At 48.6% G+C, this 14200-nt stretch overlaps 1 protein-coding gene across 3 annotated transcripts in view; it reads right to left on the reverse strand.

Moving 5' to 3' along the window:
• Positions 1-253: 253 nt before the first annotated feature.
• Galnt17 (polypeptide N-acetylgalactosaminyltransferase 17) overlaps positions 254-14200 on the reverse strand; it is a 447914-nt gene continuing 433967 nt past the window's right edge. For all 3 annotated transcript variants that reach the window (XM_006971339.4, XM_076561312.1, XM_016002513.3), the window contains 2 exons: positions 2973-3140; positions 254-1806 (listed from right to left, as the gene is read on the reverse strand). In XM_006971339.4, the coding sequence (XP_006971401.2) occupies positions 1678-1806; positions 2973-3140 (297 nt within the window). In that variant the 3' untranslated portion in view covers positions 254-1677. The remainder of the gene's footprint in view (positions 1807-2972; positions 3141-14200) is intronic.

The following is a 14200-nucleotide window of genomic DNA, read 5'->3' on the forward strand; positions in this document are numbered from 1 at the left end:
TTTGTCAGAGTATTTTATCTCTAGCCTATAGAGTAAGGCTTTATTGCAAAACAAACCAAACTTCAACTGCCTCTAAACCAAAGAAACCCTCTACGATGTCTCAGGAATTGTCACTGGGCATGGGAAGAATCAAGTCTACAGGCTGAGGACATGTAGTTTGATGGTAGAGTGCTTGAGTTGGATTTGATCCCCAAGTGCAAAAATAACAAAAGCAAACAACAATACAAAAACCAAAAGGCAGATGAGGCTGAAGTTTGCGTTGTGGGATTGCTAACATGTTTATTTCACAAGGAGGGGAGATGGGACGAGGGATGATCACCAATAGAGAAACCACCAAATGAGACACCAGATCCCACACTGGGCACCTACAGGGTTTGGCTCTGGGCAGGAGTTGGCCAAGGACAGTAGTGGATGGGGATGGGGAGACAGAGAAGGCATACCCTAGCAGGCAAGACCCAGACATGTCCTCTGGGCCAGTGATCCAGGGACATGGGTCCACCCCCACCCCTCAAACTTCTAGGTATCCTTATCCCCATCCAGTGAGCAATGAAGCCACAAGCCCAAGACCACACACAGCTACTTTTTCTCTAGCACACTCACACGCTTAGGCACACAAGCACAGCACTCGGTCACACACATCACCCAGACAGGCACACTCTTGCTTTCCCGTGCATGCAGACACATCCATATATTAACTCTGATTTATAAGTGCACCCTAACCAGAGGGCAATTGGAAAGAAGCAATCACTCTTACAAGAGGAAACTGCTGCTTCTGTCCCCCATCAGTCAGCAGAGCATGGGGGTGATACGAACTGAGCGCTAAGCATCGTGGAGGGCCCTGTGCCCTTTGCTAGGCTGATTCTTCAGCCCTTATGTCCTGCATGGAAGACCCTTGCTGCTCCGTGAGACCAGGACACCTTGTCCCTGGCTGTACTGACCAGGTACTGAGAGCATCCTGCATGCTTAGCTGACTTTGACAACCTCTAGAAACAGGCAGGTACTGTTCCTATTTAGGACTCCAGGTGGCTGAGTCAGGGAACCTCAAGAAGAATCCAGAGGAGTCCAGAACTGTTGTCCCAAAGCCACCCTGCTGGTTAGGTCTGGATGGTGGCTGCCTTGGCATACAAACAGGCACCCGGGCCAAAGTGTCCTCAGGAGAAATGAAGTCTTGGGGTCTCACTGCTTCCTCCTTCTCCAAGAGGGAGCTAGGATGTGGCTAAAGCCCTCCGTGTCCCTCCATTTCTTGGAGGGCCAGGGTGAGTTTCACAAGCAGCTGCAGCAAAGAATGAGGAGAGAAAGGGAGGGAGGGATAGAGGGAGGGAGCGAAAGAGGAAGGAGGGATTGGGAGAGGGAGAGGGAGAGAGAGAACCTGCCAGGCCCAGCTGCTGGTGCTGGGTGGGAGATGATATGGTCGAGAGGTAAGAGCAGTCTTGCCCCCTGGTACCCAGAAGATGTAGCTCCTGGTCTCCCAGACAAGAGTGAGGGGAGATCTTCAAAGTGCACAGGCTGAATGCCTGAGAGGGACGTAGCATCTTTATCCAGGGCTGCCCTGGAGGGGCGCTGGGAGGTCCACTGAGCACCCTCTGGGCGCCTGCTGTCTCTCCACCAGGTGGCTGGTTCCGAGGATAGCCAGGCCCTGTCCTGGGTCTGGGCTCCACGTGCCCTCGTTTTTTCCAGCTACTTGATGGAATTCTTGATCGTCCACCTCTGTCCCGTACAGCTTCGGAGGATGAGGTCAATGCCAGCCAGGCCCCGGTTCTCCACCTCCAGGCAGCGCCCTGTGCCCTTATTCATGATTGCTCCATTCTGGGAGGGAAGAAAGGAAAGACACAAGGAGAGAGGCAGACTGGCTTCACCACAGCTCTTGTAGTTGTGGCTTCTCATGAGGGAACACATCCCACCCACATTCTCCCATAGTGGAAGGGACCCTGAGGGCCACCTGGTGTGAGTAGCTAAACCAGGTGGGGGAAATTGGTGGTGACTGAGTCAGGGTAGCAATTTCCTGGGGTCAGGACAGTGAGATAGCTTGCCAAGCCTGATGACCCGAGTTTCATCTTGGAAGAGAAGAACTAACTCCTTCAAATTGTCTTCTTATAACTACGTGTGTGTGTGTGTGTGTGTGTACACGTTTGCTAAGTAAGCACGCAGACCCGAGTTTGATTCCCAAAACTTACATTTAAAAGAAAGCTAGGCACAGTGATGTGCATTTGAAATCCCAGTCCCGTGGAGGCAGACAGGAGGATCCCTGGAGCTCAGTGCCTAGGTAGCCTAGCCTACTTGGCAAGTTCCAAGCCAGTGAGAGCTCTGTCTCAAAAACAACTACAAAACAAAACCCTCCAAGGGAGGGGCTGGAGGGGCTGGAGGGGCTGGAGGGGTTGGAGACACGGCTCTGCTGTTAACAGCACTTGCTGCACTTGCCGAGGATCCAAGTTCAATTCCCAGCCCACCCACTGGGCAGCTCCCACCATCTGTAACTTCAGCTCCAGAGGATCTGGCACCCCCTTGTGGCCTCTGTGAGCACTGCACTCATGTGTACACACACAATTGAAAATAGAAATAAAATCTTAAAAAATAAAGGTAGTTGGTACATGAAGGTTCCTCTCTGACCTCCACATAGATGTACATGTGCACCTGCATACACAGGCGTGTGTACATACACAGAAATTTCCAGTGGGATCTGAGGTCTGACTTTCTCAATCCTGATTGAGAGTGCATAGCAGCGTTCAGGAATCCTCTCTATGGATTTATCTTAAGCAGTCCCAACACTAATGATGGAGTCAGGCAGGCTACTTCTGACGGAAATCCTTCATCCAGTCCTGGAATTAGGTCTGTGAGCTTGTCCCAGGGCTGGTAGAACTGGCTCCTCAGTGGCACCGTGTGGGGAGCCTTGGGGACATCACACCATTACCCCTCTTTCCCAGTGGCTGGTAGCATCTTGCTCCTCCCTTAGCCCTTTCCCCCACAGAGCTCACCTGGATGAAGTTCCACCGCTTGTACAAGCTGCTCTTGACCTTGTCACAGTCCAAGAGCTGCGGCAACCGACTCTTGGAGTTGTCCACCAGGCAGCGGGTGTCAGGGAGGAGGGTGGTGGTCCCCAGAGCACCCAGGTGCAGGAAGCCTTCCTTGGTATAGCGGGCGAGCTGTGGAGGGGTAAGAGTTGCAAGAGAGAGGGAAAGGTGAGGCTGTAAGGGGCACCACGGCTCAGGTCCTCAGCTTTACCTCAGCTTTCTGTCTGTTCCAGTTGCTTCGGAATGTCTAACACATAGGACAGCCGGCTCTAGGAGGGCCGTGGGCTAGCTGAGCCTGGACATGGACACACCACATCACAACTCCTCTATCCTTCCCTCCCTCCCTCCTTCCTCCCTTTCTTCTCCTCCTAACCGCCCTCCCTGACCCTGCAGCTAGACAGAAATGACTTTTAGGCTTTCAGAAAAGCACTGAACCTTCCACAGAGCCCGGGAAGTCCTGCTTAGGAATCAACCAAGAAGATAGTAGGACATGATGATTAATGTTGATCACCCCATTGACAGGATCTAGAGTCACCTAGAACACGAAGCCCTTGAGGGTTTTTCTATGAGGTAACTGAGGTGGGAAGACACACCTTAGGTGTGGGTGGCACCATTCCCTAGGCTGGGGTCCTGGCTTGAATGGAAAGGAGCGAGTGAGCTGAGCACCAGCGCTCATCTCTCTCTGCCTCCTAACTTCAGATTCCATGCTGTTATTGAACAATTGCCAGCGTGACTGCACCTTAGGCTGTGAGCCCTGATGGGCCCTTTCTTCAAGTCTTGCTGTCAGATGTTCTTGTCTCGGCAGTGAGCAAAGGAACCAACACACCAAGGGCCCTGCTCAGGATCAGGAGTGACTCTTCTCTGGTGATAAGATTTTCTGGAGGGATCCTCATCTTTTGGTGAAAGCTACTCAGAAGCCCTCGGCTCCGATCTTCTCAAGGGAGCCTTCCTGCTCCCCTTGAACATGTGATAGCGAGCTTATGAAGTGTCCTTGAGAGAGATGCCATGAATGTGTGCTCTACAGGCAAATTAGTTCCAAATCAGAGTAATTGTTTGCGGCAAAATGGTAAGAAACTCAGAAGCCCTCCCTGCCCCTCCCCAAACAATGTTGCCCTGAGTATGTTTCAATTCACCCAAATGCAAATTGATGAATGACGGCAGGCTGTCTTTATGTTCCAGGCAAAGATATACACAGCTGCTTATTGAAATTATGAATCAATCTATTATCCAGCAGGCAAATGAGCAGTGCTAAGAACATTAATTAACTGAGCATATCTGTGACCCAGATGTTTAAAGAGCAGAGCTTAATGCTGTTTGGAATTAGGGGTTCCTTTCTGAGGCCCGCTAGGGTGTGAAAAACCATTGGAAATCAGTGAAAAGCTGATACTAGCCCACATCAGGTTGGCACCAGAGCGGGCAGAGAAGGGGGCTGTGTTCTACTTCTATTTCTGCTGCTGGGAAAAAAACAAAACAAACCTGACCAAAAGCAACTTAGGGAGCCAGGTGGTGGTGGCGGCACACACCTTTAATTCTAGCACTTGGGAGGCAGAGGCAGGCGGATCTCAGAAGTTTGAGGCCAGCCTGGTCTACAAAGCGAGTTCCAGGACTACCAAAACGGTTACACAGAGAAACCCTGTCTTAGGAAAACAATCAAAAAAGCAACTTAGAGGAAGACAGAGTTTATTTCATCTTATACTTCCAGGTCACAGTCCATCACTGAGGGAAGTAAGGCAGAAACTCAAGAACTTGAAGCAGAAACCATGGAATAATTCTCCTTTCTGGACTGCTCATAGGTCCATGCTTAGTTAGCTTTCTCCTATAGCCCAGGGAATGGTGTTGCCCACAGTGGGCTGGGACCTCCTACATTTATTAACAGTCTCCCACAAGCCAATGTAATATGGGCAATCCTCAATTGAGACTCCCTTCTCAGCTGACTCTAGGCTGTGTCAAGTAGATGGTGAAGGATAGATGAGCCTTGGTGGGATTTTCACATCTACATACTGAGTTCTTCTGCATTTATGGGCCAGTATCTAGAGTCTTTCAAGATCTCCATGATCTGAGAGATGATAGATGTTACAGTTGAGTGAAATGACTCATGGGTTCATGTTGTGCAGTTTTGGTCCCCTACTTGTGAGACCATTTTTGGAGGTTGTCAAATATTTAGGGGGTAGGGCATTGCTGGAGGAAGTAAGCAAGTCAATGGGAGACATCTTTGCATCTCTTTTATCCCTGGCTCTTTGCCATCTCATGCTGGGTTATGGTCAGACATGAAGTAGACAGTCTCCACATGCACCATTTGCCAGGATGTGAACTGTTCCACCATGCTTGCCCTGCCGTGATGCCCTAAGACCCTCTGAAACCATGAGTCAAAACGGATCCTCCTAAAGTGTTTGTGGCTGGTATTTCTATAACAGAGGTGAGAAAAGTGACATGGATGGACAGATCCCATGTCTACTCTTCTGTTGCAAGGTAGGAGAGTAGTGAACCCAGGAACTGCTATCAAACAAAATTCTCAGGTCCAGGTTGGGAGCTATCTTGGTGTAGTCTGCCTACTGCGATGACTTCTTCCCTACATTTCTCATGTCCTAATTTCCTGCTTCCAAGGCATTGCTTCAGGTAGTTCCTGCTTGGACAGAATGCTCATCGGCCTTCCTCCGGAATGTTCTGGCTTCAGCTTTCCAAGTCAAGCCCTCTGTGTGACTCACTCCCTTCCTCCCTGTCTTCTCTAATTGTTCCAGCCCCAACTCATTCCTCTCTTGTTCTTGGGTACACGTGGATTCATGCACTCGGGTCCCTCTTTTCCAGCTGTGATGAAGCCACATGTTTTTGCCTTCGCATACTGCCTAATAGCATTTGGGTTGTTGCCACCTGGGCACTGTGACTCACGCTGGCATGGAACGTCATCGTGTGTGTGTGTGTGTGTGTGTGTGTGTGTGTGTGTGTGTGTGTGTGTGTGCGCGTGCACATGCATGTTTATGTTTGCATGTTGTGCAGCAATTTCCTCCCAACTGAAAACATTCCTTCCTCCCAAGGAAGTTCCTTAGGACTCAGGAAGTAAACAAAAGGAGAAATTCCAGGAAGCTCCTGAAATTTACGAGACTCCTATGGGGGGCAGGGAATGAACAGTAATAGATGATGGAGAAAAAAAGGATTCTGGGCAGCTGAGCTGCCTGTTGTTTGTACACAGTGATTTCATGAGTCATCACACAGGCAGCTGAGTGTGCCATCCTTGTTCCCGCCAGCAGCCACTCATCTGCGATCCCATCAGTAACTCCCAAAGATTTACTGGTTTGCTAAGCATTTCTTTGATTTCTTGTCTGAGCCCTATCTGGGATGAGTAGCATCTGCTCATGTCTCCCCAAAAAGACACATACCACAATTTTTCACTTTTCTCAGGTACATACCTATAGCTCATCTGAGGTCATATGGCAACTTGGTGTGTACTCTCTTGGTAACTGTCAATTTGTCTTCCAAAGTGACTACACCATTTTACACTTGCATTAACAAATTGAGGTACCTACTTCCCACATTCTGGCCCAATCTTGTGATTGCCAGCTTTGATTTTTATTTTAGCCATCCTGGAGAGGGAGAATTGACCACTGTGGTTTTGACTTGCATTTCTCTGATGATTAGTGGTGTTAAACATCATCATATTGGCTCTTTCATAACTTCCTTGGGAACATGCCCATGTAGGGGACCTTTGTCTGCTTTTAAAAACAAGTTGTCCAATTTTTCCTTATTTCTTCATTTCTCTCTGTGTGTGTGTGTGTGTGTGTGTGTGTGTGTGTGTGTGTGTGTGTGTGTGTAAGTGGAGGTCAAAGGGCCACTTTCAGGAGCAGGCTCTCTCCTCCCACATGTGGGTCCTGGGATTGAACACAATTAGCCAGATGTGGCAGCAAGTGCCTTAACCTACCAAGCCATCTTCCCTCCCTCCCTCCCTCCCTCCCTCCCTCCCTCCCTCCCTCCCTCCCTCCCTCCCTTCCTCCCTCCCTCCTCTTTCCTTCCTCCCTCTCTGCCTCCCATTTCTTCATTTCTCTTTCCCTCTCCCCCTCCTCTCCTCTCTCCCTTTCTTCCATGAGATGCAAAATTTCTTCACACATCTGGACACTAGAGCCTTTTACTACTGAATGCTTTACACCACCCTGTGAGCTCCTCGCTGTATTGACAGTGTCCTTTGAAGCACACAGCGTCTTTAATTTTGATAATAATCTGTTTTTTTCCCTCTGTTTGTTTGCACTTTTGATGTAGCTAAGAAACCGCCGACAACGCCAAGGTCAGGAACATTTATCCCGGCCTGTGCTGTTGGGGACTTTCATCGCTTTCGCTCTTATATTTAGCTAGGGCTTTGATCCACATTGAGCTCTTTTTCTAGATGATCTAAGGGAAGTGGCCAAATCCGCTCTTTTTCATGTGGGTATCTAGTTGTCTCAGTATCATTTCTTGAAAAGACTCTCCTGTCACCCTTGTCAGAAATCAGTTGACTGTGAATGTGACGATTTGTTTAGGGGCTTTCAATGCTATTCCATTGATCTCTGGGTCTTTCTTCCATTATTATACCCCCTCCTGCGTGTGTGTACGTGTGTGGTGTGTGCATATGTATGAATGCTTTTGCATGTATAGGGTGTGCTTGAAGGTATGTGCACACATGTGGAGGCCTGGTGTTGATGTTAGGAGTCTTTCTTGATTGCATTTCATTTTAATCACTGAGGCAGGGTCTGTCAGTCAAAGCCTCATGTGGCTAGTCTTGCTAGCTTGCCTGCTATTGAAAATCCCCTTGTCTCTGCCTGCTGAGGCTGGAATTACAAACGGGTCACCATGTCCACTTGGCATTTGTGTGGGGTTCTGGGGCCCTGACCCTGGTCTCCACTTCCTTTAACCTCTGGCCCACTTCCCTGGCCCTCGCAGAGTGGATCACTGTAGCTCTGTAGCGAGGTTTAGCACCAGAGTGCATGTTTTCAGTTTAATTCTTCGCAATCAACACTGTTTTGTCTATGCTGCCTCTCCTGTGTTTTCAAATCAATTTTAGAATTGCATTTTCAATTTCTAGGGGGGAAAAAAAAGGTAGATGGAATTCTGACATGATTGCACCGCACCTGAGCACTGGCTTGGGGGAGGGCTGCCACGTTCATAGCATTTGTTCTTCTATTCCATGCACACCAGGTCTCCCCCCCCCCAGGGCTGTAATGCCTTTCTATGTGTTACCGTTTTCAGTGGATAGCTCTTGTATGCCTTTGGTTGTCTTCTCAAGCATTTTGTCTCTGTGTGTGTGCATGTGTGTGCGGAGGGGTGTGACTGGAAGAGGTCAGAGGACAACTTGTGGGATCCAGCTCTCCCCTTCCACCCTGTGGGTCCTGCGGATGGAACTTAGGTTGTTAGGCTCGCTGTAACCACCTCTACCTACTGTGCCGTCTTGGTGGCCCTTGTTCTTTTATTTATTTATTTTTACATCCCTCTGCCAGAGTTTTTACCATTTGTGCAGAGTTGTCGTTTAGACAATTTCTCTGACCCGTCACTCACCTGGGATTTCATGGTCACACTCAACTATAGGCTCTGCCTATGCCTTTAGTGACCACTGTCTGAGGCCATGACAGGGGCCCACTGAGCACACCCACTCAGACTCCCATCCCAAAGGCCTAGGTCTCCGTCGGCGTTAGAGTCATCTCACGAGACTGATAGCCAGCATCTTGTCCATACCTGCAGTACTCACCATCAGTCTCTTGCCCCAGGTCCTGGGCCCTGGGTGCCTTTATTTGCATTTGGTTTAGACAGTCTCTCCCAGTTCACTGAATTCTGTCTTCTCTTGCCTTTTCTCAGTTCCTCTGGTCTTGGATCCCTTTGCTTCACTTTGCAGCCATTACGCCACAAATATAACCATACTGTCTCTGTCTGCATGTGCATGTAGAAGCCGGAGGTCAACCTAGGGTGTTCATCCTCAGGTGCGGTCCACCTTACTGAGATTGGATTCTCATGTTCACAGCTCTAATTAGGCAAGAATGTCTGGCCAATGAGCTCCATGGATCTCCTTACATCGACATTGATGGTACTGAAACTAAAACCATGAACTACCATACCTGGCTTTTTTTTTTTTTTTTTTTTTTGCATGTGTGCTGGGGATTGAACTCAGGTCCTCAGCCTTGCATGCCAAAGACCCAGTCATCTCCCCAGCCCTGGTAGGTTTTAGGCTAACAACATCCCACCCATTTTTGAAAGCCATGAGAAACAAGAAAATGTATGTTAGAAAGGGCCAAGGCTGGCTAAATACCTTTGAATGGGGAAGGATCACTCTAGATTTGCCTGCCGGGCCCAGGAGAAGAAATGAACACCATTAGCCACAACCCTAATGCATGAGGAAAAATGAAACCTCCACCATCAAATACAATTAATTCTCATTTAGAAGGGAAAAGCATTTTCTAGTTGAGATGATCTAAGAGACACTCACAACTATTAACCCAGATTTAACAGCCTTGAGGGAGAATCGAAATATTCAGGTTACAGCCAGATAAACAAAAATCTGACAATAATTGCGAAATGACTCTGGAACGCATTGAAAAATCCATTAAATGGCCGATAAAAACATGGCTCTCGAAGCCTTGGCCATTAAGGGGCTCTCTCATCACTTTAAAAATCAGGCACAGTCAGCATGGAAAGCCAGGCTCAGTGAGGAGTGAAGTTTGTGTACCTTCTGGTCAGGAGACAGGGGGTGTGTTCTGGTGACTCCAACCTGCTCCTTCAGCCGCTGCGCTCGCCTAGTGCTCACCTGAGATGTAATTAAGAATGGCTTCCTTCGGTTGTGACCATCCTGAATATAGAAAGGTTGTTCCGGCACTTTTCTTTTGCTAAAGAATGTGCATGTGTGTGTGCACCTGAGTGCAGTGCCCTCAGAGGCCAAAATAGGGGGACATCAGATTGCCTGGAGCTGGAGTTATAAGCAGTTGTAACCTGACACGGATGCTAGGAATTGAGTTCGGGTCCATTGCAAGAGCAGCCAGGACTCTTGTGACCGCTGAGATGTTCCTCCAGAGCCTCTCCTGAGCTGAAGAGGAGGTGGCAGGCTAGCAGTGGACAGGAACCTTCTACACGGGCTGCCATTGAGATGTGGGTTGAGCATAAAACAACAGTGTATACCACCGGAGAACTGCAGCCTTTCTTATATTTCACCAGACTTTATTATTTATTTATTGACTTATTTATTTATTATCTGCACGGATGTCAGTGTGGCCTCGTGTGTTTAGTGTTTCCTGGCTCTAACATTCCTAGCGGCATGTGGATGCTAAGTTTCTTGCTTGCCCTGTCCCAAAGTCCCCTATCCACAAGCTGATGTCCCATGTGCTTCACCAGCCCTGCAGGACAGCAGAGTACCTCCAATGACTCCCTCATTGGGTGCTGTAGGCCACCTATGTGGGCTGACTGGGCACTGGATCCCTGTTGCACCTACTATTATGCACCTGCCAGCTCCCTCTCTATTCCTCCTGGATGCTCTGGTTTTCATTTTTCATGTGTATGTATGTTTACGTGTTTGTGGCACATCTGTGGGTGCGTGCGTGTGGAGGCCAGAGATTGATGCTGGGGGTCTTCCTCAGCTGCTCTCCACTTTATACTGAGCAGGGTCACTGACGAACCCAGAGCTCACCGATTTGGTTATCTGAGCTCAACACTGTGTCCTGGGGGAATCTCTGTCTTTGTGTGCCACGTGCTGGGATTACAGGCTGTGGCCGTGTTTTTCATCCTATGGCCTCCTCTGGTGGGAACCCATTGGCTTAACGGAGCAGCACCAACCTTTTCAGGACCCACTCTGATTCTTTCAATTTTGAATGAACAAGGTCTTTGGAAAGGATCCTTGCACAGATAAGGGCTTGGTTGGATCCTACCAACTCAGGAGTCTGGGTCAGGTTCAAGTTCCAGAGGAGCCGAGGCTATAATGAGCGATTTCACAGCTAGCCTTAGACCTGATTTCGAAAGAAAAAGTTAAACTGGAGGTTGAAAGTGTGGTTCAGTGGTTATGGTACTTGCCTAGAATCCATCCCCCAGTGTGAGGCTGGGGTTGGGGCTCACTGGCCATGGCACCGCTTTAGAGGCTGAGGCAAGAGGAGCCACCTGCAATCTGAGGGTGCATTGCCCAGACCCTGTCTCAGATAAAACAGAACAGAACAAACAAACCCCAAAAAGTCAATCAAGCAATAGCAATGACGAAAAAGATGAGTGGCAACTTCCCTTACTTGGCTGTTGGTCCTGGGGTTTATAAGAAAATAAACCAAGCAATCCTGGGGGAGCAAGCTGCTAGGCAGCACCCCTCCATGGCCTCTGCATCTGCTCCTGCCTTGGGGTTTCTGCCTTGAGGACATTTTAGGGCTGGGGAGATGACTCGGTAAAGTTCTTGCTTTGCAAGCATGAGCATTCCTGCATTCCGTCCCCAGAATCCACGCACAAAAAAGCTAGGCATGGTGGTCTAGACTTATAATCTCAGAGCTGGGGATGTGGAGATGGGAGGATCCCTGTCTACCAGTCTAGCCTATTTGGTGTATTCCAGACCAGTGAGCGTCCCAGTCCCCAAAACATAAGGTAGACGGCATCTAAGGCTGATCCCTGGCTCCACATTGCATTTGTGTACACGTCCATGCACACTCCCACACGTAAATGCTCCTTTATACACAGGAACATACACACACACACAACCCCACAAAGACTACATTTTATTTGGAAAAAAAATTTTAAGATGTAATTATATAAAAACTGAGATAACATGCATTTTTAAATATGAAGCTAACAGGGCTGGGGATATGGTTCAGTGGTTGCTCTTACAGAGGACCCGAGCACCTGAGTGTGGTTCCCAGCACCCATGTCAGGCCTCTCACAACTGCCAGTCAGCTTCAGGGGATCTGGCACCCCCTTCTGGCCGTCAAAGGCAATTGCACTCACATGCATAGACCCACATCCATATACACAATTAAAATGAACTAAATGTTCTTTAAAAATGAAGCCAGCATAAAGTGGGCATGTCCCAGGCAAAAGGGACATCTATTACTACCAAATAGTAGAAGCATATTCCTGGAATCACAAGGCTACTTTCTGTGCAAAAACATCTTTCTTTGGGAAAGATCTCCATGGCTCTGTCTCCTGCCCTCAGCATTCACAGGATTGTATTTGAACAGCAACAGCCACCTTGCTGTCATTCCCTTCTGCCTTTGCCTTCCCTGGGCTAATAGCTCATCGGGCCATGTCATTCCATCAGTGTGTGAATGTCTTATTGGCACAATGCATCATAATGACAAGGCATTTATATGATGCATCACTTCCAAGATGAAGCCATTGAAGACAGAGTCCAAGATCAGATTACATTTAATTAGGGGACAAAAAGAATTCTCATGTGTCATTCTGGTGATAGATTAACTGAGAGAAGGAACGTGAGTGTCTCAGAAAAGAAGGGAGAGAAAGACCCATCAACAGGGAGGGCAGGCAAAGGAGACCGGGATATACCTGGCCCTGAGCATGGTTGAGTCTTATTGTCAGCTCAACTGTATTCAGAAATGCCCAAGGGCCTGGCAAGGTGGTTCAACTGTCCAAGGTGTTTGCTGCCAAGTCTTGGGACCTGAGTTCGAATCCTGGATGGAAGAGAGAATGACTCCTGTAGGTTGGCCTCTAACCTCTGTGTATGAGTGCGGGTGCATGCATGTATACATACACAGTAAAAATAATTAAATGACAAGGGCATTGATGAGGCATACTTTTAGGTGTGTCTGTAAGGGTGATCCAGGGAAGTTTAACTGAGGAGGGAAAAATCCATCATGGATGTGGGCAGCACCAACCCACAGGCTGGGGACCCAGAATGAATAAAAATGGAACAATGATAAAGTCAGGTGTGGGGTGGGGTGGGGGAATGGTTCACTTGGTAAAGAGTTCGCCTTGCAAGCATGAGGACCTGAGTTTGATCCCCAGAACCCATGAAAAAGTCTATAATCCTAGTGGACGCAAGATGGGGTTTGAAAGCAGATGATCTCCCCCGGCCAGCCTAGCCTACTTGGTGAGCTCCAGGCCAATGAGAGACCTTGTCTCAAGAAACATGGTGGCAAGTCCTTGAGGAATGGCACCTAAGGCTGCCCTCTGTTTGTTCTATCAATCTGTCCATCCATCTGTCCATCCAACTGTCCATCCTTCTGTCCATCCATCCATCCATCCGTCCATCCGTCCATCCATCCATCCATGCACCCATGCACTCACCCATCCATTCACAAATACCTACAAAAATCACAAATAGGAGGAGGGAGAAAGAGAGAAGGAGGAGCACTGGTATTTCCCCTTCTTTTTTCCCCAGACCCACCAAGATGTGAACAAACAATCTTACATCCCTGCCGCCCCCACCCACAGCCCCCTCGGCCACCATGTCTTCCTCTTTATGATGGTTGGTACCCTTCAACTAGAGTCAAAGCAAACCTTGTTCCCTTAAAATTTTAAAGGCATTTTAACACAAGAACAAGACCAATAACTAAAAGACCATCTGACCAGAAAGCCCCACCACCACCAGAACAGAGCTGGACACCCCTCAAATGGGAACCAATTCTTTTCTCTCTCGCAGGCATAACTTGCTTCCAGAATGCTAGCCTCTTTCGACAGTTGGCAGTGGTTAACGGAGGGACTCACAGTTGAGTCACAGATGCTGGGAATATGTGTCTATGAGACTAAGCCATTGATGGGGGAGCCTGAGGATGGGGAGGGGAGCTGGGAAATGCTGTCTTCTAAACATGACAAAGCTGTTGCTCTTAAGTACTCCCAGTAGCTACGCTTGCCTACATAAGACCAAGCCAGCTTAAAATTCCACCGTGGATGGGCATGTCCTGTCCGTGGTGCTTCTTCACAACTGGAGTTTTCAGTTTCCACACATTTGATGCATAGGTGAATTCCATGAACATCCTGGTCAAGCTGGAGAGACTTGAGAGAACATCCTGGATGCCATAGGAGAGTGAAGATCTGCAGAGAGGTTTTTACCAAGTCCCTAGGGTTCCGGGGGGCAGTGTGACCTGCCTCTCAGGGTAAACAGAAACTCTGGCTGGGGAAGGTAGGCTGGCTGGGCTGGAAGGGACAGACAGGGGCTAGGGAGATGGCCCAGTTGGTCTGCTGTACAAGCATGGGGAGTTGAGTTCAAGTTCCAGAGTCCACTACTGTCATGCCAGGTGGCTCACAATTACCTGTTACTCGAG

The sequence above is a fragment of the Peromyscus maniculatus genome, chromosome 23 (genome assembly GCF_049852395.1).
Source record: "Peromyscus maniculatus bairdii isolate BWxNUB_F1_BW_parent chromosome 23, HU_Pman_BW_mat_3.1, whole genome shotgun sequence".
NCBI classification, from domain to species: Eukaryota; Metazoa; Chordata; class Mammalia; order Rodentia; family Cricetidae; genus Peromyscus; species Peromyscus maniculatus.